The sequence below is a fragment of the Panulirus ornatus genome, chromosome 53 (genome assembly GCF_036320965.1).
Source record: "Panulirus ornatus isolate Po-2019 chromosome 53, ASM3632096v1, whole genome shotgun sequence".
Lineage (NCBI taxonomy): Eukaryota > Metazoa > Arthropoda > Malacostraca > Decapoda > Palinuridae > Panulirus > Panulirus ornatus.
This window is the reverse complement of record NC_092276.1, coordinates 8335349-8348480: the sequence shown is the minus strand read 5'-3', so window position 1 is coordinate 8348480 and position 13132 is coordinate 8335349. Positions and strand designations below refer to the sequence as shown.

The window sequence follows — 13132 nt, the reverse complement described above, 5'->3', positions numbered from 1 at the left end:
AAAAATTTCTGGTCCCAGACATTTCGTATAAGGGATACTCAACCTGTATCACAAATCTGTATCACAATTCTATCATGAAATTCTTTCAATTCACAAAAGCTCAAAGCCCTTCTAACTATTCTCCCCTGAATGACTCTACCTAGCCTTCTTACTATGATCATTACTGATCATCATTCCTAAGTGCTTAAAATGTTTAAATACTGATTGTTCAATATCAAAATTTATATCAAACTGTAAGTACTATCTCTTTCAAAAATAAGTGCACTGTTCACGAATGCATTTATCATCAACTAATTAAAAACTTCCTCCAACACGAAGCAACAATCTAACCTACCAGTCCATCTAACTCAGTCACTAACTTCACTAATGAAATACCATCAACTTCAAAAAACAACTGCATTATATCCAATCTGTTCCACCATAAGTCACTAATACATGACAATCAACTCATCCAACTCTCATCTCACTTGATGCCCAGTTCATAAAAATATTAAACAAACATAATGACGGGACATTTCACAGACCAGAAACAATTCCACCTTTATTTTCATCATCTCACTCATACTAATTAGTATAACAAAAGCATTATTTACATAAATTGACCTGTTAACAGTATCTGGAAACCTTTCATGCATGTCATAGTGTGCACTACTATCATATACCCTTTCTTAATCCAAAAATATTGCATGCATTTTCTTCTTTACCTCAATAATAAAGCTTTAACTAAAAATCACATCAGTATAAATATCCAGTATATTCATCCCCTTTCCTTCCTAAATCTCATGACAATCACTTTAATCTTATATACAATTAATTCTCTACAATGAATATCTTGAGAACTTAAGTTATTATGAATCAAAAAAATTCTAAAGCTTTTTACTTAAGATTAAAAACAACTAACCTGGGAACTCATGTATCTTAAGAGGAAGTCAAGTAGAAAAGATTTGCCCTTACGAAAAGCCCCGGCTACAGCCAAGACACACACACATTTGTCCGCAATCTTCGGATTGAGTAACACTTCTTCAAGGGCTTCCTCATCCAATTCAAAGTTTCCTGTCTCCTCACACTGGATGAGGACTGGCACAGGATGGCCGTCCATCACTCTGTTGGTAACATCATTTACTCATCCACATTTTGAAGATATAAAATACTCAGTTTAACACAATAAACTTGGAAACTTTATGTCAACTGTCACCAAAAGTGATAAAAAGCTTACATAATATGTATCTATATCCACACCAATTTTACTTATCTATGTTTCTAAAAAATTGTGAGCGACACTTCACAAGTACATATAACAATAATGATATATAAAGATGCTTCTTAAGGTTCCCACCAAAAGAAGAGTTAGTGAACTCATTAAAACTACATTTCAGAGACTCTTATAAAAACAAAGACTAATGAAATTACAAAAACAAAATAACCGCAACCTTTCATCACACCTGGATACCTACATTCATTCTCTTAGTGTCAATATTTTTGGTACTTAGAACCTGCAATTTACAATTTACAATCAACAACAATTTTACACCCTAGTCCAACTAACTTAATAATGGAAGGAACTTTTGTTGCCTAATGTGCTCTTACAAGAATAAGCAAATAATTTGCAAAAATCTGTATCCCATATTTGGTGCCTAATATGCAAACTTACGCACCTCCACTGTGTAAGATACCTACTATTGCACTTCACTTGCCCAAGGGAGCCTGCCAAGCTTTGTACTGACATGTGATCAAGCAAGCCCACTGTGCAAAACTTAACCCTTTTCTTGAAGGCACAAAAGAAGGACCTAACTGATGCCCTTTAGTCAGCACTGAGGAATCAATGACAGTGATCTCAATGGTGTGGAGTGGACTAGAGAAGAATGCACTTCTCTCTTGGGAACCATGAATTTTGTCATACCAAAGAAGTGTACAACATTTCCTTATGAATTTTAACTCATAATAGAGGTCGTTGCTTTGGTGGCTGAATTCACAGCTTCCTATGAAATACTTTCATCATAGTAGGGAGTGCCTTGCGGTACATACTAACAGTACCTATGACCTGAACCAAACAGTTCCTATTTCAGGTTTTAGACCCTTACATCACAGAGAGCCAGTTCCTGGTAACAGTTCATGCTGCAGTGCTTAGTCATGAACAAGACATTAGTACACAGTGGTACCTACAAACCTGATCTGAGCTTGTTACCCTTGGGAATTTCTGATCAGTCAGCAAAGTATGGTCAACTGCTGTTGCATGGCAGCATACTCCATTTAATACTATCCCACACTCCAACCAGTTCACTGTGACCTGAGGTGATACATCCTGATCCCTAATCATCCTTTCATCCATTTAACTGTCCAGCGAGAGTTTGTCCTCATCCACCAGGTTAAGATGACATGATTCATATCCATTCTGGAAGGACCCTTTGCATCACCTTCAACACAGCTACAAATGGCAAGACTAAAATGCCTCTAGCACACTCTCCCTACAGCTGGGTGCCACCTTCCATCATTCTGTGCTCAACCTTTGCCACATACTAGCACCAGGCAAATCAGATGAGTTCATCCATGCATTCCTGCTTGCACAGGACACCTACAAGAAGAAAACAGAGGGTTCTGCCATGGTCTGCACACTTAGGGATACACACAAACTCTACAGGTTTTGTTGACTCCCTGAACACTTCATGTGGTAACTGGTATCGTTGACAATGTCATGGAATATCTAGATATTGTAGTCCTACAGGTGGACTTTCTGTTGGTTTATTTGCTTATGACTATTGCAATGTTTCTTCTTATGTTTACCTTGTTGAAGTAAAACATTACACTTAGGTGTTACATTTTTATACAATGATGCAAGTTACTTTAGTTCAGTATGATACACAAATCATCCTGTATTACAGGAACTTCTTGAATAATCAATTTTGGTTATCCAGGACTTTTTTATACTTTGTCTTCACAGAAGAATGGCCACCTTACTTATATTCTGATGGAAATGTTGCATAGTTTACATGTTGCAATGATTAAGTGTACTATCTACTCGTACATTCTCTCTTCAACTGTTTAGAAGGTTACTAGTTCCTATGACACAAATATTAGAGCTTTTCAGTAAAATTTAGAGGTAGTTGCTTCTCATTTTCATCAAAAATCCTATACATATATAAATTGTGTTTTGTGCTGCGAGGAGGACATTTGATGGAAAAGAAATGAGCTTTAATCACAAGTAATGGGAAGTCCTTACAGAGTTTGAAGAACTGTATGCCAAACCTTTGCCTTAGGAAGAAACAGAGAATAATAAAGACTCAATTAGGGATGTAAAGACTACAAGACCTGTTGCAGTTCCAGATTAAGACCTGGTTAGTGAATCTGACCACAAAGATCATGAGTTACAATTACCCGACACTATGGTTATGGGACTTGGCACAATAGATGTTGTCTTCACTACCACATCCTGACCACAGACTTTAAACCCCAACCTACTTTAAACCCTCCTAAATGCTAATCAGACAAGGCAGAAGAACAGAGCAGCTCAGCCTGCACTGCAGAGAGGGCAGGAGTTTTAAAAAATGGTAACAAGAGACTGAAAGCATAGTATATTTTTTGAGTTGTGGAAACAGAACTTACTAGAGAGATAAGATCTCATCTGTTCTCCTTAAAGAGTTACATGATGGTAAGAATGAAAAGAAAAGGCAAAAGGGGGAGAGGATTGGCCCTCTTAATAAAAGATAGCATTCTTTAAAAAATAAAGAGTGCAGGATGGCTCATTCAGATTATACATAATGGGAAAAACAACTGTAGGGAAGAAGTGCACTGTGTTGGTAATAGTGAATAATCCCCAAAAGAGCTGCAACAGTCTGGAAAAATGCAAGGATAATAAAGAAGGCACAATTAGGACAGTACATGAAGCAACGAAACACTTATCAGGGATGGTAGAGTATTGATAATGTCAGATTTCAGTTATAAAGACACAGATAATGGGAACCAGGATTTTCATAGTGATAGGGAATCGTGGAGGCACAAGGTTTAAGAAAGTATGCATCGAAATTTCCTATACCAACTTTTTAGTGGGCACGCATGGACGAGAAAGACTGATACACCACCATTGCTTGATCATATCTTCACACACACTAGCATGGAATTTGATAATATTATACATGATAATTCAATTGGAAGAAATGGAATCACTCACTCTACTCCAGGTGAAAGGTAGGTCTGTGACAGGGGTATACAATGTCACCATGGCTATTTGTTTTTGGGATGGTTAAAAAGGTGGATGCAAGGGTCTTGGAAAAAGTATCAAGGATGCAGTCTGATGGGAGCCTGAGAGATGAGTCAGTTGTTTGCTGATAACACAGCACTGGTGGTAGATTTGAGTGAGAAACTACAGAGGAAGGTGTCTGAGTTCAGGAGAGTTTGCAAAAGAAAACTGAGGGAAAATGTGAATAAAACCAAGGTTATCAAGTTTAGCAATGAAGAGGAAAAAATTATTTGGAGTGTGAGTTTGATGAAGAGCCCCTGAAAGAAGTTGAGTTGTAGATACCTGGGAGTGGATAGGGCAGGAAATAAAGTAAGAGGAACCGAAATGAACCAAAGGATGGGTGACCTTTCAATAGGCTCATGCAGCCCAGTGCACTACTTCTGTATGATAAATGTAGACGCCTTTAGAGTGAGAAGTTCTTTGACGAGACTGTACTCTGAACTGTCTAGCCTCACAAGGGATGACTTTTCACTCATGGTTTAACCTCAAGCAAGCACAATTCAGTAACACCTCAATTATCTATTTATCATACTTTGTCGCTGTCTCCTGCATTAGAGAGGTAGCGCAAGGCAACAGATGCAAGAATGGCCCAACCCATCCACATACACATGTATATACATACATGTCCACACATGCACATATACATACCTATGCATCTCAATGTAGGCATATATATATATAAACAGACATATACATATATGGGATGTATTTAGGGAATCAGTGATGGATTGCGCAAAAGATGCTTGTGGCATGAGAAGAGTGGGAGGTGGGCTGTTTAGAAAGGGTAGTGAGTGGTGGGATGAAGAAGTAAGAGTATTAGTGAAAGAGAAGAGAGAGGCATTTGGACGATTTTTGCAGGGAAAAAATGCAATTGAGTGGGAGAAGTATAAAAGAAAGAGACAGGAGGTCAAGAGAAAGGTGCAAGAGGTGAAAAAAAGGGCAAATGAGAGTTGGGGTGAGAGACTATCAGTAAATTTTAGGGAGAATAAAAAGATGTTCTGGAAGGAGGTAAATAGGGTGCGTAAGACAAGGGAGCAAATGGGAACTTCAGTGAAGGGCGTAAATGGGGAGGTGATAACAAGTAGTGGTGATGTGAGAAGGAGATGGAATGAGTATTTTGAAGGTTTGTTGAATGTGTCTGATGACAGAGTGGCAGATATAGGGTGTTTGGGTCGAGTGGTGTGCAAAGTGAGAGGGTTAGGGAAAATGATGGTAACAAGAAGAAGAAAAGGCAAAAGGGGGAGAGGATTGGCCTCTTATAAAGATGACATTTTTCAAAAAAAACTGATGTTGCAGGTTGGTATGGGTTATATAATGGAAAACAACTGTGAGGTGCTGAGTGACTGGTGGAATGTGAATAGTCCCAAAGAGGCAAAGTTGGAAAAATGAGGCTAATAAAGAGGCAAATTAGGAGTACATACCGAAATTATAGGGATGGGTATTGATATGTAGAGTTGAGTTTAAAGACACAGATTGGGAAGCAGGGTTTCAAAGTGTAGGGAATGTGGGATCAAGGTTTTTAAGAATGTATGCTATCGAAATTTCTATACAACAAATTTTGTAGTGGGAGCAATGGACGAGAAAGAGATACATACCAGTTGATGAATGCATAATTTAACACATAGGATGTGGAATTTGATAAAGTTTTTACAGGATAATCAATTGGAAGAATGGAATGCATGCTTCTCCAGTGAAAGTAGGTTTGTGACAGGGGTATCAATGTTCCATGGTTTTTTTTTTTGGATGGTTTAAGAGGTGGATGCAAGGTCCTGGAAAGAGTGCAAGGTATGAGTCTGTGGGGCCTGAGAGATGGAGTGTCAGTTGTTGTTGCTGATAACAGCCTGGTGGTGATTTAGTGAGAAACTGCAGAAGAGGTGTCTGAGTTCAGGTAAGTGTGTGCAAAAGAAAATTAGGGTAAAATGTGAATAAACCAAGGTTATTAGGTTTACAGATGAGGGTCAAGTCTATTGGAGTGTGAGTTTGATGAAGAGCCTGAAAGAAGTTTGAGGGTGTGTAGGATGACCTGGGCGAAAGTGGATATAGGGCAGGAAATTATAAAAGTGAAGAGAGAACCGAAATGAAAAAGGGTATGTGAGCTTTCCAATATGCTCATGGCAGCCAATGCACTAGTTCTGTATGATTAAATGTAGACGTTTAGGAAATGTGTGAGTTCTTTGATCGAGACTGTACTGTGAACTGTTAGCCTTAAAGGGAGTGGAATTTTCACTCGATGGTGTTAACAGATGACAAGAGACAATTCAGTAACAGCAGTCAAATTAGTGATATATTGAAAATTTGTGCTGTCGCCGCATTAGAGAGGTAGCGCAAGGCAACAGAGTGCAATGGAGATGTGCCAACCATCTCACTATACAACATGTATCTAACATACATGTCATCACTATGCTACATTATTTCATTCCTATGTCTCTTCGCAATGCAGGCGAAATAAAAAAAATACATATATACACATGTACATAATTCATACTGTCTGCACTTATTCATTCCCGTCGCCACCCCTGCCACACATGAAATGAAAACACCCTTCCCCACATGTGCCCGAGGTAGCACTGGGAAAAGACAACAAAGGCCACATGCGTTCACACTCAGTCTCTAGCTGTCATGTGTAATGCACTGAAACCACAGCTCCCTTTCCACATCCAGGCCCCACAAAACTTTCCATGTTCACCCCAGACGATTCACATGCCCTGGTTCAATCCACTGACAGCACGTCAACCCCAGTATACCAAATCGTTCCAATTCACTCTATTCCTTGCACGCCTTTCACCCTCCTGCATGTTCAGGCCCCAATCACACAAATTCTTTTTCACTCCATCTTTCCACCTCCAATTTGGTCTCCCACTTCTCCTCATTCCCTCCACCTCTGACACATATATCCTCTTGGTCTATCATTCCTCACTCATTCTCTCCATGTGACCAAACCATTTCAAAACACCCTCTTCTGCTCTCTCAACCACACTCTTATTATTACCACACATCTCTCTTACACTTTCATCACTTACTTGATCAAACCACCTCACACCACATAATGTCCTCAAACATCTCATTTCCAGCATATCCATCCTCCTCCACACAAATCTATCTAAAGCCCACGCCTCACAACCACATAACATTGTTGGAACCACTATTCCTTCAAACATACCCATTTTTGCTTTTCAAGATAACGTTCTCAACTTCCACACATTTTTCAATGCTCCCAGAATCTTCGCCCCCTCCCCACCCTATAATTCACTTCCGCTTCCATGGTTCCATCTGCTGCCAAATCCACTCCCGGATATCTAAAACACTTCACTTCCTCCAGCTTTTCTCCATTCAAACTTACCTCCCAATTGACTTGTCTCTCAACCCTACTGTACCTACTAACCTTGCTCTTATTCACATTTACTCTCAGCTTTCTTCTTTCACACACTTTACCAAACTCAGTCACCAGCTTCTGCAGTTTCTCACACGAATTAGCCACCAGCACTGTATCATCAGCGAACAACTGACTCACTCCCAAGCTCTCTCATTAACAACAGGATGCATACTTCCCCCTCTTTCCAAAACTCTTGCATTCACCTACCTAAAAACCCCATCCATTAACAAATTAAACAACCATGGAGACATCACGCACCCCTGTTGCAAACCAACATTCACTGAGAACCAATCACTTTCCTTTCTTCCTACACGTACACATGCCTTACATCGATAAATGCTTTTCACTGCTTCTAACAACTTACCTACCACACCAAATATTCTTAATACCTTCCACAGAGTATCTCTATCCACTCAATCATATGCCTTCTCCAGATCTATAAATGCTATATACATATCCATTTGCTTTTCTAAGTATTTCTCACATACATTTTTCAAAGCAAACACCTGATCCACACATCCTCTACTACTTCTGAAACCACACTGCTCTTCCCCAATCTGATGCTCTGTACATGCCTTCACCCTCTCAATCAATACCCTCCCATATAATATCCCAGGAATACTCAACAAACTTATACCTCTGTATTCGAGCACTCACTGTATTTGATGTGTGGATCAGGTGTTTGCTTTGAAGAATGTATGTGAGAAATACTTAGAAAAGCAAGTGGATTTGTATGTAGCATTTATGGATCAGGAGGAGGCATATGATTGAGTTGACAGAGATGCTCTGTGCAAGGTATTAAGAATATTTGGTGTGGGAGGCAAGTTGTTAGAAGCAGTGAAAAGTTTTCATCGAGGATGTAAGGCATGTGTACATGTAGGAAGAGAGGAAAGTGATTGGTTCTCAGTGAATGTAGGTTTGCAGCAGGGGTGTGAGATGTCTCCATGGTTGTTTAATTTGTTTATGGATGGGGTTGTTAGGGAGGTGAATGTAAGAGTTTTGGAAAGAGGGGCAAGTATGCAATCTGTTGTTGATGAGAGAGCTTGGGAAGTGAGTCAGTTGTTGTTCGCTGATGATACAGCGTTGGTGGCTGATTCGGATGATACAGAAGCTGGTGATTGAGTTTTGTGAAAGAAGAAGTGTGTGAAAGAAGAAAGCTGAGAGTAAATGTGAATAAGAGCAAGGTTATTAGGTACAGTAGGTTTGAGGGACAAGTCAATTGGGAGATAAATTTGAATGGAGAAAAACTGGAGGAAGTGAAGTGTTTTAGATATCTGGGAGTGGATTTAGCAGCGGATGGAACCATGGAAGCCGAAGTGAATCATAGAGTGGGGGAGGGGGCGAAAGTTCTGGGAGCATTGAAAAATGTGTGGAAGTTGAGAAGATTATCTCGGAAAACAAAAATAGGTATGTTTGTAGGAATAGTGGTTCCAACAATGTTATATGGTTGCGAGGCGTGGGCTATAAATAGAGTTGTGCGGAGGAGGGTGGATGTGCTGGAAATGAGATGTTTGAGGACAATATGTGGTGTGAGGTGGTTTGTTCGAGTAAGTAATGATAGGGTAAGAGAAATGTGTGGTAATAAAAAGAGTGTGGTTGAGAGAGCAGAAGAGGGTGTTTTGAAATGGTTTGGTCACATGGAGACAATGTGTGAGGAAAGATTGACCAAGAGGATATATGTGTCAAAGGTGGAGGGAACGAGGAGAAGTGGGAGACTAAATTTTAGGTGGAAAGATGGAGTGAAAAAGATTTTGAGTGATTGGGGCCTGAACATGCAGGAGGGTGAGAGGCATGCAAGGAATAGAGTGAATTGGAACGATGTGGTATACCGGGGTCGACATGCTGTTAGTGGATTGAACCAGGGCATGTGAAGCGTCAAGGGTAAACCATGGAAAGTTCTGTGGGGCCTGGATGTGGAAAGGGAGCTATGGTGTCGGTGCATTATTACATGACAGCTAGAGACTGAGAGTGAACGAATATGGCCTTTGTTGTCTTTTCCTAGTGCTACCTCGCACACATGAGGGGGAGGGGGTTTTTATTTCACGTGTGGCAGGGTGGTGATGGGAATGAATAAAGGCAGACAGTATGAATTATGTACATATGTATAAGTCTATGTGTATATATATATGTATATATATATATATATATATATATATATATATATATATATATATATATTTTTTTTTTTTTTTTCATACTATTTGCCATTTCCCGCGTTAGCGAGGTAGCATTAAGAACAGAGAACTGGGCCTTAGAGAGAATATCCTCACCTGACCCCCTTCTCTGTTCCTTCTTTTGGAAAATATATATATATATATATATATATATATATATATATATATATATATATATATATATATATATATATATATATGTATATATATTTTCATAGTATTCGCCATTTCCCGCATTAGCTAGGTAGCGTTGAGAACAGAGGACTGGGCCTTTGAGGGAATATCCTCACCTGGCCACCTTCTCTGTTCCCTCTTTTGGAAAATTAAAAAAAAGCGAGAGGGGAGGATTTCCAGCCACCCGCTCCCTCCCCTTTTAGTCGCCTTCTACGACATGCAGGGAATACGTGGGAAGTATTCTTTCTCCCCTAAATATATATATTTATTTTTTTTTATTTTTTTTTTGCTTTGTCGCTGTCTCCCGCGTTTGCGAGGTAGCGCAAGGAAACAGACGAAAGAAATGGCCCAACCCATCCCCATACACATGTATATACATATGTCCACACACGCAAATATACATACCTACACAGCTTTCCATGGTTTACCCCAGACGCTTCACATGCCTTGATTCAATCCACTGACAGCACGTCAACCCCGGTATACCACATCGATCCAATTCACTCTATTCCTTGCCCTCCTTTCACCCTCCTGCATGTTCAGGCCCCGATCACACAAAATCTTTTTCACTCCATCTTTCCACCTCCAATTTGGTCTCCCTCTTCTCCTCGTTCCCTACACCTCCGACACATATATCCTCTTGGTCAATCTTTCCTCACTCATTCTCTCCATGTGACCAAACCATTTCAAAACACCCTCTTCTGCTCTCTCAACCACGCTCTTTTTATTTCCACACATCTCTCTTACCCTTACGTTACTTACTCGATCAAACCACCTCACACCACACACTGTCCTCAAACATCTCATTTCCAGCACATCCATCCTCCTGCGCACAACTCTATTCATAGTCCACGCCTCGCAATCATACAACATTGTTGTACCACTATTCCTTCAAACATACCCATTTTTGCTTTCCGAGATAATGTTCTCGACTTCCACACATTCTTCAAGGCTCCCAGAATTTTCGCCCCCTCCCCCACCCTATGATCCACTTCCGCTTCCATGGCTCCATCTGCAGCCAAATCCACTCCCAGATATCTAAAACACTTCACTTCCTCCAGTTTTTCTCCATTTAAACTTACCCCTCAATTGACTTGTCCCTCAACCCTACTGTACCTTCCCTCTCTTCCTACACATACACATGCCTTACATCCTCGATAAAAACTTTTCACTGCTTCTAACAACTTGCCTCCCACACCATATATTCTTAATACCTTTCACAGAGCATCTCTCTCAACTTTAACATATACCTTCTCCAGATCCATAAATGCTACATACAAATCCAATTGCTTTTCTAAGTATTTCTCACATACATTCTTCAAAGCAAACACCTGATCCACACATCCTCTACCACTTCTGAAACCACACTGCTCTTCCCCAGTCTGATGCTCTGTACATGCCTTCACCCTCTCAGTCAATACCCTCCCATATAATTTACCAGGAATACTCAACAAATTTATACCTCTGTAATTTGAGCACTCACTTTTATCCTCTTTGCCTTTGTACAATGGCACTATGCACGCATTCCACCAATCCTCAGGCACCTCACCATGAGTCATACATACATTAAATAACCTTAACAACCAGTCAACAATACACTCACCCCTTTTTTAATAAATTCCACTGCAGTACCATCCAAACCCGCTGCCTTGCCGGCTTTCACCTTTCGCAAAGCTTTCACTACGTCTTCTCTGTTTACCAAATCATCCTCCCTAACCCTCTCACTTTGCACACCACCTCGACCAAAACACCCTATACCTGCCACTCTATCATCAAACACATTCAACAAACCTTCAAAATACTCACTCCATCTCCTTCTCACATCACCACTAATTGTTATCACCTCCCCATTAGCCCCCCTCACTGAAGTTCCCATTGATTCCCTTGTCTTATGCACTTTATTTACCTCCTTCCAAAACACCTTTTTATTCTCCCTAAAATTTAATGATACTCTCTCACCCCAACACTCATTTGCATTATTTCCCTGTAAAAATCATCCAAATGCCTCTCTTTTCTCTTTCACTAACAATCTTACTTCTTCATCCCACCACTCACTGCCCTTTCTAATCTACCCACCTCTCATGCTTCTCATGCCACAAGCAAATTTTGCGCAAGCCATCACTGCTTCCCTAAATACATCCCAATCCTCACCCACTCCCCTTATTTCCTTTGTTCTCACCTTTTTCCATTCTGTACTCATTCTCTCATGGTACTTCCTCACACAAGTTTCCTTCCCAAGCTCACTTACTCTCACCACTCTCTTCACCCCAACATTCTCTTTTCTTTTCTGAAAACCTCTACAAATCTTCACCTTCGCCTCCACAAGATAATGATCAGACATCCCTCCAGTTGCATCTCTCAGCACATTAACATCTAAAAGTCTCTCTTTCGCACGCCTATCAATTAACACGAAATCCAATAATGCTCTCTGGCCATCTCTCCTACTTACTTACGTATACTTATGTATCTCTCTCTTTTTAAACCAGGTATTCCCTATCACCAGTGCTTTTTCAGCACATAAATCTACAAGCTCTTCACCATTTCCATTTACAACACTGAACACCCCATGTACACCAATTATTCCCCCAACTGCTACATTACTTACCTTTGCATTCAAATCACCCATCACTATAACCCGGTCTCGTGCATCAAAACTACTAACACACTCACTCAGCTGCTCCCAAAACACTTGCCTCTCATGATATTTCTTCTCATGCCCAGGTGCATATGCACCAATAATCACCCATCTCTTTCCATCAACTTTCAGTTTTACCCATATCAATCTAGAGTTTACTTTCTTACACTCTATCACATACTCCCACAACTCCTGCTTCAGGAGTAATGCTACTCCTTCCCTTGCTCTTGTCCTCTCACTCACCCTGACTTTACTCCCAAGACATTCCCAAACCATTCTTCCCCTTTACCCTTGAGCTTCATTTCACTCAGAGCCAAAACATCCAGGTTCCTTTCCTCAAACATACTACCTATCTCTCCTTTTTTCTCATCTTGATTACATCCACACATATTTAGACACCCCAATCTGAGCCTTCGAGGAGGATGAGCGTGGGAAGAATTCTTTCTCCCCTATCCCCAGGGATAAATAAATAAATGAATAAATAAATAAATAAAGTTGAGAGTAAAGGTGAATAAGAGTAAGGTTATTAGGTACAGTAAGGT

The 13132-nt window shown here is 40.1% G+C and overlaps 1 protein-coding gene across 6 annotated transcripts in view; it reads right to left on the bottom strand.

Moving 5' to 3' along the window:
• The window catches only part of atl (atlastin GTPase), a 281407-nt gene that overhangs the window by 234816 nt on the left and 33459 nt on the right, over window positions 1-13132 (bottom strand). For all 6 annotated transcript variants that reach the window (XM_071692545.1, XM_071692546.1, XM_071692540.1 and 3 more), the window contains one exon: window positions 902-1103. In XM_071692545.1, coding sequence (XP_071548646.1) covers window positions 902-1099 — 198 coding nt within the window. In that variant the 5' untranslated portion in view covers window positions 1100-1103. The remainder of the gene's footprint in view (window positions 1-901; window positions 1104-13132) is intronic.